Genomic DNA, 16,631 nt, shown 5'->3' with positions numbered 1-16,631 from the left:
CTGATGGATGTTGGAGAAAGGGTCTCAGAGGAGCTGGGTAGAAGGTGCTGCTGGAGCTCCTGGATACTAAGCTACTGCTGGAGAAGACACCTGATGGATGTTGGAGAAAGGGTCTCAGAGGAGCTGGGTAGAAGGTGCTGCTGGAGCTCCTGGATACTAAGCTACTGCTGGAGAAGACACCTGATGGATGTTGGAGAAAGGGTCTCAGAGGAGCTGGGTAGAAGGTGCTGCTGGAGCTCCTGGATACTAAGCTACTGCCGGAGAAGACACCTGATGGATGTTGGAGAAAGGGTCTCAGAGGAGCTTGGTAGAAGGTGCCCTGGAGGTCTCGGAAACTAAGCTACTGCTGGAGAAGACACCTGATGGATGTTGGAGAAAGGGTTTCAGAGGAGCTGGGTAGAAGGTGCTGCTGGAGGTCCTGGATACTGAGCTACTGCTGGAGAAGACACCTGATGGAGGAGCTGGTTAGAAGTTTCCGTATGGACATTATAAAATGGATTCATCGCCCATAGATCCGGGTATCATACAGAGGGAACAGAAGCCACTTTTTGAACTACAAGGACCATGATTGGGTCATAAATTGACCTGGCTGCCCTCTATCAGTATCTGTTTTTGGTGGTCCCTCTTATAGGACCTGATGCTGCTACTATTCAGACTATGTGTCCTCCATATTTGTAAATTGGGGTATCCCGCATCCATAAACCCTCTCTCCCGAGTTCTGTATTCAGTAATAAATTGTGAAAGGACCCCGAGATTCAAGTCTGGGAGTTGTTGGTGTTGCTGGATCTGGAGACAGGGCAAGTAACCCCAAAACAGGTAGAAGAACCCAAAATGACCAGCAGTTCGTGTTTTCAATGTAACTCATACTAGGCTGTGTGGCCAAAAAAAAAGTCACCGCCTGGATTTAGGAAAGCAAATGTCGTGAGACTTCCATTGGAAAATGACTGCCAACAAGTTATTTAAACCCTAAATGATGCAGTGAGGAGCTTCTCATGTCTTAATCCACCAAATCAGAAGACATTTCCTATGAACGTGGAAAAGATGGAACTCTTGTTTCAGAAGGATCAAATTATTGGCCGGCATCAAGAAAATAAAGCAACTGAGATCGCTGAAAATACTACGAAAATCGAGTTAAGATCTGTTCAACGCATTATTAAAACCTGGAAGGATAGAGGCCAACCATCATCTTCCAGGAAGGACAGTGGTGAACCTTCATCTTCTGGGAAGGATAGTGGTGAACCACCATCTTCTGGGAAGGAAAGAGGTCAACCGTCATCTTCCAGGAAGGATAGTGGTCAATCATCATCTTAAAGGAAGGATAGTGGTCAATCATCATCTTCCAGGAAGGATAGTGGTCAATCATCATCTTCCAGGAAGGATAGTGGTCAATCATCATCTTCCAGGAAGGATAGAGGTCAACCATCATCTTCCGGGAAGGATAGTGGTCAATCATCATCTTCCAGGAAGGATAGTGGTCAACCGTCATCTTCCAGGAAGGATAGTGGTGAACAATCATCTTCCAGGAAGGATAGTGGTGAACAATCATCTTCCAGGAAGGATAGTGGTCTTCAGGGAAGGATAGTGGTGAACCATCATCTTCAGGGAAGGATAGTGGTGATCTGTCATCTTCCAGGAAGGATAGAGGTCAACCGTCATCTTCCAGGAAGGATAGTGGTCTGCCGTCATCTTCCAGGAAGGATAGTGGTCTGCAATCATCTTCCAGGAAGGATAGTGGTCTGCAATCATCTTCCAGGAAGGATAGTGGTCTGCAATCATCTTCCAGGAAGGATAGTGGTCTTCAAGGAAGGATAGTGGTGATCCGTCATCTTCTGGGAAGGATAGTGGTGAACCATCATCTTCTGGGAAGGATAGTGGTGATCCGTCATCTTCCAGGAAGGATAGAGGTCAACCGTCATCTTCCAGGAAGGATAGTGGTCAACCGTCATCTTCCAGGAAGGATAGTGGTGAACAATCATCTTCCAGGAAGGATAGTGGTCTACAATAATCTTCCAGGAAGGATAGTGGTCTTCAGGGAAGGATAGTGGTGAACCATCATCTTCAGGGAAGGATATTGGTGAACCGTCATCTTCAGGGAAGGATAGTGGTGATCCATCATCTTCCAGGAAGGATAGTGGTCAATCATCTTCCAGGAAGGATAGTGGTCAATCATCATCTTCCAGGAAGGATAGTAGTCAATCATCATCTTCCAGGAAGGATAGTGGTGAACAATCATCTTCCAGGAAGGATAGTGGTCTTCAGGGAAGGATAGTGGTGATCTGTCATCTTCAGGGAAGGATAGTGGTGATCCGTCATCTTCAGGGAAGGATAGTGGTGAACCGTCATCTTCCAGGAAGGATAGCGATGAACCATCATCTTCAGGGAAGGATAGTGGTCAATCATCATCTTCCAGGAAGGATAGTGGTGGACCGTCATCTTCCAGGAAGGATAGTGGTGATCCATCATCTTCAGGGAAGGATAGTGGTGAACCATCGTCTTCCAGGAAGGATAGTGGTGATCCGTCATCTTCCAGGAAGGATAGTGGTGATCCGTCATCTTCAGGGAAGGATAGTGGTCAATCATCGTCTTCCAGGGAGGATAGTGGTCAACCATCATCTTCCAGGAAGGATAGCGATGAACCATCATCTTCAGGGAAGGATAGTGGTGAACCATCGTCTTCAAAGAAGGATAGTGGTGAACCATCATCTTCAGGGAAGGATAGTGGTGAACCATCATCTTCCAGGAAGGATAGTGGTGATCCGTCATCTTCTGGGAAGGATAGCGATGAACCATCATCTTCAGGGAAGGATAGTGGTGAACTGTCATCTTCAGGGAAGGATAGTGGTCAATCATCATCTTCCAGGAAGGATAGTGGTGATCCATCATCTTCAGGGAAGGATAGTGGTGAACCATCGTCTTCCAGGAAGGATAGTGGTTATCCGTCATCTTCCAGGAAGGATAGTGGTGATCCGTCATCTTCTGGGAAGGATAGCGATGAACCATCATCTTCTGGGAAGGATAGTGGTGATCCATCATCTTCAGGGAAGGATAGTGGTGATCCATCGTCTTCCAGGAAGGATAGTGGTCAATCATCATCTTCCAGGAAGGATAGTTGGTGATCCGTCATCTTCAGGGAAGGATAGTGGTTCGTAATAAATTCAGCAGAACTTACGCTTATGTATAATAGTGAAAGTGAAAGCATTTCGGCACACGCACAATGTGAAGAGAACTCGAGGGATCGGACTAAACCGCTGTGTAGCCTTCAGAAGACCTCATCGGGGGGCCAATCAGAAAAAAGTCTCTTTGGTTTGCTGGGGACCATAAAGATTGGACTCCTTTATGGACAAAGGTCATGTGGTCTGATGAGTCCAGATTTACCTTGTTCCGGAGTGATGGGCACATCATGGTAAGAAGAAAGGAGGTGGAAGAAGTGATGCTCCCATCATGACTAGTGCCTACCGTCCAATCCTGTGAGGGGCAGTGTTATGATATGGAGTTTGGTTGGTCAGGTCTAGGTTCAGCAACGTTACGTGCCCAACAATTGAGGTCAGCGGCCTCCCTGAACATACGGAATGACCAGGTTGTTCCATCAATGGATTATTTCCTCCCTGATGGCGCATTGGACATATCCCAAGAGGACAATGCCGGGACTCATCGGGATCAAATTGTGGCCGAGTGGTTCAGGGAGCATTAGACATCATTGTCACACATGGATTGGCCACCACAGAGTCCAGACCTTCACCCCATTGAGAATCTTTGGGCTGGAGAAGACTTTACACACAGTGCTCCGACTCTCCCGTCATCACTACAAGAGCTAGGAGAAAAATTAATACAACTCAGGACGGAAATAAAGGTTCCGAGGTTGCACAAGCTCTTCCAAACTATGCCACGGTGAATGTGTGCCGTAATCAAAGCCAAAGGAGGTCCAGCGAAGTATTAGAGTGTGGCACTTTTTTTTTTGGCCAGGCCGTATATACCGAGAAGACGATAAGATAAAAGGATACGGTAACATTGATACAACATCCTGACGTGGGAATGTGTGTTCTGGTCACCACGAGATGCAGAATTGCTCGGGTTGTAAAGCGGACACGCCCGCCAGGACCAGGCGCAACGTTGGATTTTGGTCCTTTGCTATAAAGTGGTTCCGGTGCTGCCCCGTACATTGCTCATCACAACTGCTTTATATTCAGAAGGTTCCATCACCAGTGAGACAACCAAAAGCTTTTATTGGGACAGGTACAAATGGTAAAACAAAAGATGGCGATGGGTTCCGGGTATATAGTATAGAATACGCCACAATATAGAAAGTGCCTGGGGGGGAGGGTATGGGGGGGTTTCTGTATAGAATATTGCTCAATATATCTGCTTTACATACAATCAGTCCCCAGAGGAACCGCCCCCAAAAAAGTCTCCATGATCTTCGGAGTTACGAATGGTGGAGAAGACTTCCTGATACAACCTTCATGAGTGACCGTTACGCCTGTAAGTGGAGATTTTTAAATGCCCCAAACTCCGCCCCTCCAGCTGCGACGAGGCTACAAATCCTATCAGGCATCCTCCCACTGGGAGTCATGTCTGAGTCTTGCAATGCCTCGTGGGATTTGTAGTTGCACCACAGCCGGAGGGCCATAGATTGCCTACCTCTCGTGTAGTCTGATCTCCCCTGTTCTTCAGCTATAAGCGATTGCTAGCCACTCCCTCCGCATGACTTTTCTCCTGAGGAGCAGGGGAGATCGGACTACACTGCAGAAGGAACTCCTCCAGAAGAGAGCTCCACCTCCTTTGTTTACAAGACTATGTCGGACAAAAGTTTGTGAGCTGCAATGTTTTTCATAAACACGTTTCCGCATTTTAAAGATCAGAGGAGAGCTCAGCCACGTGTTTTCTGAGGCGTACATCACGGTGTGCTTCTTCTCAGATGTCTTATGTGCAGCGGAAAAACATGATTTATATAAAAGACATTTCCCGCACTCGAGACTCTAAAGTGTCTTGAGGGTCGTGCGAGGTTTTTTTATGACTGGAAAGATGGGACTTGCGAGGAAAAATCTTTTTAGCGCCCAGACTTGGAATACGGCCTCTCCCCTTTGTGAGTTTTCTGATGTTCAGTCAGATTAGACTTTCGTGTAAAACGTTTCCCGCACTCAGGGCAGGAATATGACTTCTCTCCCGTGTGGCTCCTCTGATGTCTGGAAAGACTGGATTTGTCTGCAAAACATTTCCCACACTCAGGGCAGGCATATGTTTTCTCTCCTGTGTGACTCTTCTGGTGTCTGGATAGAATGGACTTCAGTGAAAAGCATTTCCCACACTCGGGACACACAAACGGCTTCTCGCCCGTGTGAGATCTCTGATGCGTTCTAAGATGGCACTTCTGTGAAAAACATTTCCCACACTCATGGCAGCAATACGGCTTCTCCCCTGTGTGAGACCTGTGGTGTTCAGCCAGATAAGACTTCCGCGAGAAACATTTCCCACACTCAGAGCAGGAAAACGTCTTCTCGCCGGTGTGACTCTTCTGATGTCTGGATAGACTGGACCTCTCTGAAAAACTTTTCCCACACTCAGCACAGGAATATGGCTTTTCGCCAGTGTGAGACCTACGATGTATAACGAGCAACGATTTCTCTGGAAAGCATTTCCCGCAGTCAGAGCAGGAATACGGTTTCTTGCCCAAGTGGAATCTCTGATGTCTATAAAGCATAGACCTATCGGAATAACATTTCCCGCACTCGGGACAGGAGTACGGTTTCTCCCCCGTGTGAGATCGGTAATGTATCTCCAGTTTGCATTTGTTAGTGAAAAATTTCCCACAGTCTGGACAGGGGAACGGTTTCTTCCTTGCGTGAGATCCCGGTTGTCTGACCACTTCTGATGTCTCACCGATTCTGAATGTCCTCACCATCCCGGCCTCCTCCGCAGACTGCTGATCATCCCTCACAGACGTCTCTTCTTCTTCTACTTCACCCTCAACTTTCATCTTCATCAGATCTTCACCCTAAACCAACAGAACGGCAGAAAGTCTCATCTGTGACATAGAAGTATTTATGATGTGACATCACATAGAAGATCTCATCTTGTAGAGTCCACACGTCATCTCCACATGTCAGAGCGTTCCATCACTTTATGTTCCCGCCCCTCAACTCCACCCACCTGATCATCTGTGTGGCTGTGGCCACCTCGCGTGGAATCCCGGGAACGCAGAGGACGGGGACATCTCTCGGATGAGCTTCCGTAACTCGATGACTCCATCGTAGTGTCCTTGGAGAGATCCTTGTGTCCTTCTACAAACTCCTCCATCACCCCGTACTCCTCGTCCTCCTCTTTATACTCTTCTTTAATAACAATGTTATAATCACCGAGGTCTCCACTCTGAGTATATAATAAAACATTCATTGTAACATAGACACTTGTGTATAAAATCATAACTACCAACAATTATCACCGACCTGATCATGGAGGGGGATGGTGGGACCTTCCTGTGTGGAATCCCGGGAGTACAGAGGACATCTCTCTGGTGGGTTCCTGGAGCTGGATGACTCCTCCATGTTCTCCTGAACGTCTGACTTCCCCATCACACCGTACTCATCGTCCTCCTCTTTGATCTCTTCTTTAACAATGACTTTAAAATCACTCTGAATATAATATAAAAATGGCATCAATGACCACAATGTAGATAATCTCCAGATCCCACCAGTGATTGTCCATCATCTACCTGATCATGGTGGGGGACGGTGAGCTCTTCCTGGGTGGAGTCCCGGGAATACAGGGGGCGGGGACATCTCTCTGGTGGGTTCCTCTTACTGGATCCATCTGTAGGAAACACACACACTGACTGAATACATTGTTTCTATGTGTGTATCAGATGATGGGGGATGTAGGCGGAGCCTCCGTACTGCTCTCTCCTCTTACCCGGTGATGTGAGGGGCGGGGCATTCTCCATCACCACGTCCTTGTAGAGATCCCGGTGTCCTTCTAGATACTCCCACTCCTCCATGGAGAGATAGACAGAGACATCCTGACACCTTATAGGAACCTGGCACACACAATGATACAAAATTTAGAGGCCACGCCCCCATTTATACAAACCATAATGGCTTAAAGCCCAAATAAAAGTATTTCCTGTGAAGAATTCGGTAAATTCTTCCTCTCCTTTTACGAGCGCCGCGAACCAATGGATGACCAAATGGTGGATGAAGTCTTCTTTAGAGATGGACTCCATCCAAAGTGTCCATCTCCCGGTTCCCCATTGCGGTTTTTCACACCAACCTTCATGTCCCTACCGTGTCCTGCACCATGTCCTATATCATGTCCCTTCACAACGTCCTGTACCGTGTCCCTTCACAACGTCCTGTACCGTGTCCCCTCACAACGTCCTGTACCGTGTCCCCTCACAACGTCCTGTACCGTGTCCCCTCACAACGTCCTGTACCGTGTCCCCTCACCGCGTCCTGTACCGTGTCCCGTAAATACCAGGATTTCACCGGCACACACTTGGAAATTCAAATATCAATATTACATTGATAGATTTGTTCGGTGAAGGAGGTCACATGACGTCACATGGTGCCAACGTTGCGGGTCCCCACAGGGATCCTTCGTCAGAGCGGCGCAGTGAGCACCACAGACACCTTTTTGAACGGTAAGACCGTAGGAGTGCGAACGGTACTTGGAGCCTACTGTACCGTGTCCCTGGTCTGTGTCCTGTAGTGAGGTGGAGATCAGCGGGGGGGACCCATAGTTTTTAGTGGGGGGAGGAGGGGAATCAGGAGATGGTCTCTCCCGGACGTGTCTCTCTCCTGAAGAAGACTTCATCCTACGTCGGAGCTCCGTTCAGAGAATGAAGAATTCACCTTTACCGGGAAAGCTTTGATTTGGGTTTGACGTTCGGTGACCATGTGACCCTCTTATGGTTTATTTCGCCATGACGTTCCTTTTATACCCGTCTTATCGGTTCAGGAAGTGAAATCACCTGAAATCTGAGGAACAATTCACAGCCAGATAAACATTTTGGCCCGTTACGTAGAATATTGTAGTTGTCTTTGTACCTCAGACCAAGAAGAGGGACAATTGAGGAGCAAAGAGGACAGCGATGGGGTTATAATCATATAAAATCTCCTTACCTCGTCTGCTGCCAGTTCCAGCAATGTCTGCTCTCTACTTCCTCCCACATGGAACTTCCTGTCTGTAACTGACATCACTTCCTGTCATAGAGACTTCCTGTCTGGGTATAGGTGAGATCACCACCTGGTGGAGCTCAGAGGGACTGCAACCCCCGAGAAACCTCTCGTAGTGTGAGCACGGCCTTGTCCTTATAGACTGTTCATCTCCACCCCACCGAGAGGGATAGAAGAATAAAATTCGTTCAGTGCCCACTCTATTGGGTCCACCCTACTAGTACCGGGTTGGACCCCCTTTTGTCTTCAGAACTGCCTTCATTCTTTGTGGCATAGATACAACAAGGTCCCGGCATCATTCCTTAGGGACTTTGCACCGTATTGACATGACAACATCACGCAGTTGTTGCAGATTTATCCATGACGTGGATCTGAGGTTCCACATCCCAAAGGTGCTCGATTGGACGGAGATCCGGTGACTGTGGAGGCCATTTTGGTCCAGTGAACTCATTATCATGTTCAGGAGACCAGTTTGAGACGGTTGTAGCTTTGTGACCTGGCGCATTATACTGCTGAAAGTACCCATCAGAAGACCACGGTGGTCATATAGTGATGGACATGGTCAGCAACAATACTCAAGTTCTGCTGTGGGATTTCATGGATGCTCAGCTGGTACTAAGGGGCCCAAAGTGTGCCCAGAAAAGATCCCCCACACCACCACCACCGGTCTGAACCGTTGATACAAGGCGGGATGGATCCATGCTTTCATGTTGTTTACACCAAATTCAGACCTGACCATTCGAATGTCGCAGCTGAAATCGAGACTCATCAGTCCAGGCAACGTTTTTCCAATCTTCTGTTGTCCAATTTTGGCGAGCCCTTGTCCTAAAATGTCCACTGCAGTCTATCACACCAATGCAAATATACACCGACCAGTCATAACATTGTGACCACCCACCTAATATTGAGTAGGTCCCCCTTGTCCTGACCCGTCCAGGCATGGACTCCACTAGACCTTTGAAGGTGTGCTGTGGTATCTGGGTTACCCCCCTAATATTGAGTAGGTCCCCCTTCTCTTGACCCGTCCAGGCATGGACTCCACCAGACCTCTGAAGGTGTGCTGTGGTATCTGGATGACCCCCCTAATATTGAGTAGGTCCCCCTTCTCTTGACCTGTCCAGGCATGGACCCCACTAGACCTCTGAAGGTGTGCTGTGGTATCTGGCACCGAGCCATCAGTAGCAGATCCTCGAAGTCCTGTAAGTTGTGAGGTGATCGGCCTCCATGGATTGGACTTGTTTCTCCAGAACATTCCACAGATGATGATTGGAATCTGTAGAATTTGGAGGAGGAGTCATCACCTCAGACTCCTTGTTGTTCCTCAAACCATTCTTCATCCATGTGTGCAGTGTGGCAGGGCGCATTATCCTGCTGAGAGAGGGTTGATTGCTTCCTCCTGTTGCTGGGAGGAGGCTCCAGCAAGCTGTATAGAACCTCCAGGTTATGACTATTTATCTGGCTCATCCAATCCCTGAGGAGCTTACTCAGAGGTAGTGGGTGGGGGAGATGATAAATGTTGGGGGGCATGTTTTCAGGACTCGCTCTCCCCTGGGGCTTCTCCCTGGCAGGAGGACTGTGTGAGGATCTCAGAATGTGGCCACGTGCTGGGGGCTACAGCTGGAGAGGACCTGGAGCTGAATCTTCAGCAGAATTTGGGGAAGCCACCTGAAACCTTCCTCGTGTTGACTGATTTCAATGGCTTTGGTCTGATTTGTTCATTGCAAACACCTGAAAGTCTGTAACCTTCATCTTCTAGCGGTGTCTCCGGGAACCTTCACCTTCTAGCGGTGTCTCTAGGAACATTCAGCTTCCTGCTGTGTCTCCGGGAACCTTCATCTTCTAGCGGTGTCTCTGGGATTGGAGCTGAATCTTCAGCAGAATTTGGGGAAGCCACCTGAAACCTTCCTCGTGTTGACTGATTTCAATGGCTTTGGTCTGATTTGTTCATTGCAAACACCTGAAAGTCTGTAACCTTCATCTTCTAGCGGTGTCTCCGGGAACCTTCACCTTCTAGCGGTGTCTCTAGGAACATTCAGCTTCCTGCTGTGTCTCCGGGAACCTTCATCTTCTAGCGGTGTCTCTGGGAACCTTCATCTTCTAGCGGTGTCTCTGGGAACCTTCATCTTCCAGCCATGTCTCCGGGAACCTTCATCTTCTAGCGGTGTCTATAGGAACCTTACCTTTATCTTCTAGCAGTGTCTATAGGAACCTTTATCTTCTAGCGGTGTCTCCGGGAATGTGTCTCCGGGAACCTTCATCTTCTAGCGGTGTCTCCAGGAACCTTCATCTTCTAGCGGTGTCTCCGGGAACCTTCATCTTCTAGCGGTGTCTCCAGGAACCTTCATCTTCTAGCAGTGTCTCCGGGAACCTTCATCTTCTAGCAGTGTCTCCAGGAACCTTCATCTTCTAGCAGTGTCTCCAGGAACCTTCATCTTCTAGGGGTGTCTCTAGGAACCTTCATCTTCTAGCCGTGTCTCCAGGAACCTTCATCTTCTAACCGTGTCTCCGGGAACATTCAGAGCCTTCGCTATGTTTTTGTATCCTGTTCCTTGTTGGTGAAGGACGATGATATCTTCTCTTAACTGTTCTGATCGTTCTTTTTTCTTGGCCATATTTCTAACACGCAGCCAATCGTGACCCTCGACAAACCCCGAGCCAGTTCAGGTATTTCATGTGTTCGAGCTCCAGCACAACTGGTGCCACTACAGAAGCCCTCCATGAAGTGAGGCAACACCCGTTCTGCAGCTGTGTGGTCTTCTGAGGGATCCCATTCAGTGGGTTGAACCATTCCATCGTTCCATTTTCGGTAGAATTTGGGGAAACCCCTCGAATCCTGCGTTGCGTTGACCTATTTCAATTGCTTTGGGTTTGATTTGTTCATCGCCGACAACTGAAAGTCTGGAAATGTTGCCGCCAAACCTGATTTGATGGATATTGTGGGTCCCGTAGCTGGTCTCCACCTGACCACGATGGCAAAACCACAAAGCACGGCTTTGCTCAGATGTGGTGATGGGGATTCCTGCGTCCCTTCGTGTATCGCTCGTCACATCCCATTTCCGTTCTGAAGGTTCTATGGCCAAAAACTTTTATAGGAACAAATGGTGGCAAGGAGAAGAAGTCCTGATACAACGTGGTGACCTTCCTAGGAAGCCATTACCTGAAATGTACGACTGGTGTTGCACCCCGAAGTAGGGATGCACCACTACCGGTTTTTCGGTACCGATACTTATATTTCGGTACTCGTCGATACCGGTACTTCCGGTAGCATAGAGCCTTCTTCCCGGGCAATCAGGAAGCCTTCTACATTGCCCGGGACATTGTCAGTTCTGTTTGGCCGGCTGGATGCTGATTGGCCGGGAAGCCGAATTGAGGCCGGCCAAACAAAGCTGACGATATGGTGACACGACCCGGCACCCCATTCCCCTCACATAGATCCTCAGCCACATTCATTAACGTACCAGTCCCTCGGCCTGCTGGGCAGACAGCGCTCTCCGGGATCTCCCCACGTCTCCTGTGTGTACAGCGCCCATGTGACCCGGGCTCAGCCTGCTGCTGCGCATGCGCAGACTGCCCAGCGATCTCATTCAGAAATCCTGTGCATGCGCGGTAGCAGGCTGAGCGCCGATCACGTGAGACGGCAGATCTGGCCCAGGGACTGGTACGTTACAGAATGCCGAAGATCCATGTGAGGGGAATGAGGTGCCGGTGGGGGGGGGGGTCGTGTCGCCATATTATCAGATTGTTTGCCCGGCTCGATGCTGATTGGTTGGGGAGCCGGCTTCCCGGGCCAATCAGCATCGAGCCGGCCAAACAGCACGGAGCCAGCTTCCCGGGTCCCATCTTTCCTCGCGGCACTGCCGGTCTCCCTCCGACCGGAAGTTCTAGTATCGGGAAAGGTATCGGAGCATGTGGACGAGTACTCGGTATCGGCACCGGCGCATCCCTACCCTGAAGCCATTTAATAGTCACTTCCCCCTTCGGAGACGGAGATGTCCTTTATTTTCTCTCCATATATGAAGAGTTACATCAGAAAAAGCCATATACACCACGTTCATCCAGCAGGGGCCACCCTCAGCCGCAGCTGATGACAAACTCCCGCGCCGACCCACCCGCGCCATGCAGGTAGTCTCTGCCATAGTTTGTGAACTTCAATGTCTTTTATAAACATCAGTTTGCTTATGAAGTGATATTTTCCATCGTAAAGATCAGGGGAGAGCACTGGCACGTGTTTTCTGAGATATAAATCATGGTGTGCCTCTTCCCAGTGTCAGATCTCTGATGTACGGGGTACCATGATTCATATAGGAGACATTTCCCACACTCAGGACATTAAAGTGTCTTCGGAACGGTGTGAGACTTCTGATGACTGGAAAGATGGGTCTTGTGTGTAAAACTTTTCCCGCTCCCAGAGCAGGAATACGGCCTCTCCCCTGTGTGAGATATCTGATGTTTAGACAGATAAGTCTTCCGTGAAAAACCTTTCCCACACTCAGGGCAGGAATATATCTTTACTCCCGTGTGGCTCCTCTGATGTCTGGAAAGATTGGACTTCTCTGGAAAACCTTTTCCACACTCGGGACACAAAAACGGCTTCTCACCCGTGTGAGATCTCTGATGTGTGTTAAGATGGCACTTCTGTGAAAAACATTTCCCACACTCGTCGCAGGAATACGGTTTCTCCCCTGTGTGAGATCTCTGATGTTCAGAAAGATAAGACTTCCGCAAGAAACTTTTCCCACACTCAGAGCAGGAAAATGTCTTCTCACCCGTGTGAATCCTCTGATGTCTGTAAAGACTGGACTTCTCTGAGAAACCTTTCCCGCAGTCCACACAGGAAAATGGCTTCTCGCCTGTGTGAGACCTACGATGTATAATTAGTAATGATTTCCATTGATAATATTTCCCACACTCAGGACAGGAATACGACTTCTCACCCGTGTGTTTCCTAAGATGTCTGTGAAGATAAGACTTCTCTGAAAAACTTTTCCCGCACTCAGTACAGGAGAATGGCTTCTCACCCGTGTGAGATTTTTGATGTCTGACAAGTGTTGATTTCAGTGGATAACTTTTCCCGCAGTCAACACAGGAGTACGGCTTCTCACCTGTATGAGACCTCTGATGTGCAATAAATTCTGATTTCCGTGGATAACATTTTCCACACTCAGGACAAGAAAGAGGCTTGTGACCACTATGAGACATTTCATATCTGACTGTTTGAGGGCAGGAATGAAGCTCCTCCCCTGTGTGGGATCTCTGATGCTCAGAAAGACTGAATTCAGAGGTAAAACCTTTCCCAAACACAGGACAGGAAAATGTCTTCTCCCCCTGAATTCCGGCACCATTCCCCACAGGACGAGGTCGCTCGGAGTCAGAGGGATTCCATGGTCTCTCCACACTGTGACGTCCACCATCCATAGCTGAGCTCATTGTCTCTTCTCCCGCACAATCTGCTGTGATGTCCTCATCTTCCATCTTACAACCTGGAGATAAAGTCAGACGATCCTTTGAGGGTTCCTCCATGGCGTGTCCTGGAAACATAGCAACACATGATGGAGAGATATGAGAGGGTTAGATGACTCCACTCAACATTCCATCTGGATCAGCAGGTCTGAGGGAGCGGATGTTCTATGAGGAGGTCCCAACCAGCTGGGACTCCTCCCCTCTTCAGTCAAAGGGCCTCCTGCCAGATCACTTCTACATTGACACAGCCTTGTCAGAAGAGGCGGAGCCAATGGGGACTGGCAGGACCATGCTCTTCACCCAACCACAAGCCTAGGCACTGGGTCATGTGATCTCTGATAAACAAGAAGATCAGAGTATAGACTGGCAGTCCTTCCCCCGGATAACAGAAGAATATATTCGGGGTCACCTGTGCTGATCTCTGTAGGCGTGTCCTCCTCTATGGACGTCCTCATCATCCCGGCCTCCTCCGTATATCGCTGATCATCCCTCACATACGTCTCTTCTACTTCACCCTCAACTTTCATCTTCATCAGATCTTCACCCTAAACCAACAGAACGGCAGAAAGTCTCATCTGTGACATAGAAGTATTTATGATGTGACATCACATAGAAGATCTCATCTTGTAGAGTCCACACGTCATCTCCACATGTCAGAGCGTTCCATCACTTTATGTTCCCGCCCCTCAACTCCACCCACCTGATCATGGAGGGGGACGGTGAGATCTTCCTGGGTGGAGTCCCGGGAATATAGAGGACGGGGACATCTCTCTGGTGGGTTCCTCTTGTTAGGTGGCTCCATCACCCCGTACTCCTCTTTAACAACAATGTTATAATCTCCGAGGTTTCCATTCTAGATATATTATAAAACATTCATTGTAACAAACAGGCTTGTATATAAATGATAACTATCAGTGATTGTCCATCATCTACCTGATCATGGTGGGGGATGGTCAGATCTTCCTGGGTGGAGTCCCGGGAATACAGGGGGCGGGGACATCTCTCTGGTGGGTTCCTCTTACTGGATCCATCTGTAGGAAACACACACACTGACTGAATACATTGTTTCTATGTGTGTATCAGATGATGGGGGATGTAGGTGGAGCCTCCGTACTGCTCTCTCCTCTTACCCGGTGATGTGAGGGGCGGGGCATTCTCCCTCACCACGTCCTTGTAGAGATCCCGGTGTCCTTCTAGATACTCCCACTCCTCCATGGAGAGATAGACAGAGACATCCTGACACCTTATAGGAACCTGACACACACAATGATACCGTCACCACCCAGACACGCCCCTTGTCTGTTCCTGGATCATGTCCCAGAATCCCCGGCACCGCTCACCTCTCCCGTCACCACCCAGACACGCCCCTTGTCTGTTCCTGGATCATGTCCCAGAATTCCCGGCACCGCTCACCTCTCCCGTCAGCACCTTCATCATCTTCTTGGTGACTTCTAGAATCTTCTCCATGTTGGATCTCTCGGGTTTTGGTGGAGGCACTGTGATGGTCACCTGGTTGAAAAAATTCACAATGAAAGATCATCTATATAATGTGACCTCCCAGAATCCTCCTCACCCCTCCGGTCAGGTCCGTGTTTTATGAATAGAGATACGAGTGATGTCATGTGACCTCCCAGAATCCTCCTCACCTCTCCGGTCAGCAGGTAGATGATCTCCAGGGTGAGGTTTAGTATCCTCTCAGTCATGTGACTCCGGTCCTCCTCCATACTCATTGAGGTGGTCATGTGATCTCTGGAGGTCTCTGTGTAGACGGAGAGTGGAGAATTATCTGGACTGTTCTTTTCTTATTAGGATGGGGATATAAGGGGTTAATAGGCTGGTTGCCCCCAGGGGGGATTGGCTCATGTACATTGAGGACAAGTTCGGTTTTCAGGGACATCATCATCAGCGGTATACTGAGGTCCGTCAGAAAAAGTCCAGTCCAAGGTTACACAACAGTTGAGTCTGTAAAGGTCACAGAAGAACCACGGGGCCAATGATGAGGCGATTCCTCAATTCTGGAGGAACGGAGGGGGCACCTGAAGGGGTCCCAGTCAAAGGAATGGGGGAAGAAAAAACAAAATCAGCCCTCCAAAACGACCCCCCATTGTTCAAGATGGACATGTGGCCACCAATCAAGGTGCCGGACACCAAATGTCAGTCAGCCTGGTGTTTTGCCAAGTCCGGAATGGCAACCCCTCCAAATAGCTTCGGCAACGTACGAAGGGAATGCTTTAGTCTAGGCCGATGAGCGACACACACAAAGTCCCTGAGCGCCGAGTTAACCCGCTAAAGAAACTCGGAAAGGACGAGGACTAGGAGGACCTGAAGAAAGTGTAGGAATTGGGGTAAGATCGGCAACTTATATTGCCTCGCCAAACCAGGAAAACACACCGGAGTGACATTTCGAAAGTAACCACCTAAACTTCTGAAGGAGAGAGAGAGAATGTTCAGTGACAAAATGTCGGTAAGATCTGGTGGGATTTAGGTATCTAAGTATCTGATTGCCGTGGTGACCCATTTAAACTTGAAATTGGAGCCTAAGCCTCGAGTTTGGTTAGCCGACCACGAAAACCTCCATCGCCTTACGACTTCTAAAAATTGACCTTCAAGCTTGAGGACTCCTCATACAACTCCAATTCACACAACGGGTTAGCAAGGGAGAACGGGAGGAGGTCCTCGGCGTAGGCCGATACTTTCTACTGGTGGCCTCCAGAGGGGACTCCTGCCATCGTTTTCTACTATCAAAGGTTCTTTTCTTGTCCTATGACTGTGTGTTTGTATGAAGCTCCAACAGTCCGAAACGTAGAGCCAGAAGCTTCAGACTTCACAGGATCCCCAAATCCAGAGGAGGGGGTCTGAGATCAGCCATAGTGTCGGTGTGTCTAGTGATGGTGAGCGGACAGGAAGAGCTCGTTCATAGGGATCCATCAGTGGAGGGATTTTGTTTAGGGTTTGAGATGGATCTTCGGGGGCTGCACAGGCCAATATAGATGAATGTCAATG

The 16,631-nt window shown here is 48.9% G+C and overlaps 1 protein-coding gene and 1 long non-coding RNA gene across 3 annotated transcripts in view; both read right to left on the bottom strand.

Annotated features, from left to right (window-relative positions):
• LOC108799113 (zinc finger protein 142-like) overlaps positions 1-7,045 on the bottom strand; it is a gene marked incomplete at its 5' end in the record, with an annotated part of 67,114 nt that extends 60,069 nt beyond the window's left edge. The window contains 6 exons of the mRNA XM_018570935.1: positions 1,181-1,306; positions 3,775-3,811; positions 5,055-5,917; positions 6,148-6,366; positions 6,555-6,629; positions 6,935-7,045. Coding sequence (XP_018426437.1) covers positions 1,181-1,306; positions 3,775-3,811; positions 5,055-5,917; positions 6,148-6,366; positions 6,555-6,629; positions 6,935-7,045 — 1,431 coding nt within the window. The remainder of the gene's footprint in view (positions 1-1,180; positions 1,307-3,774; positions 3,812-5,054; positions 5,918-6,147; positions 6,367-6,554; positions 6,630-6,934) is intronic.
• Positions 6,268-6,742, bottom strand: LOC108799124. Of its 2 annotated transcripts, none has more exons than XR_001941996.1 (2): positions 6,710-6,742; positions 6,268-6,366 (listed from the first exon to the last, which is right to left on the bottom strand). It is a non-coding gene; the product is annotated as an uncharacterized LOC108799124 (long non-coding RNA). The 2 variants fall into 2 exon arrangements; XR_001941997.1 differs by lacking the exon at positions 6,710-6,742 and adding an exon at positions 6,444-6,553.
• Positions 7,046-16,631: the final 9,586 nt, after the last annotated feature.

This window comes from Nanorana parkeri, unplaced genomic scaffold, assembly GCF_000935625.1.
Source record: "Nanorana parkeri isolate BGI_ZX_2015 unplaced genomic scaffold, ASM93562v1 scaffold1634, whole genome shotgun sequence".
Classification (NCBI taxonomy): domain Eukaryota; kingdom Metazoa; phylum Chordata; class Amphibia; order Anura; family Dicroglossidae; genus Nanorana; species Nanorana parkeri.
The sequence above is the reverse complement of the archived record's forward strand: the minus strand, read 5'-3'. Positions and strand labels throughout refer to the sequence as shown.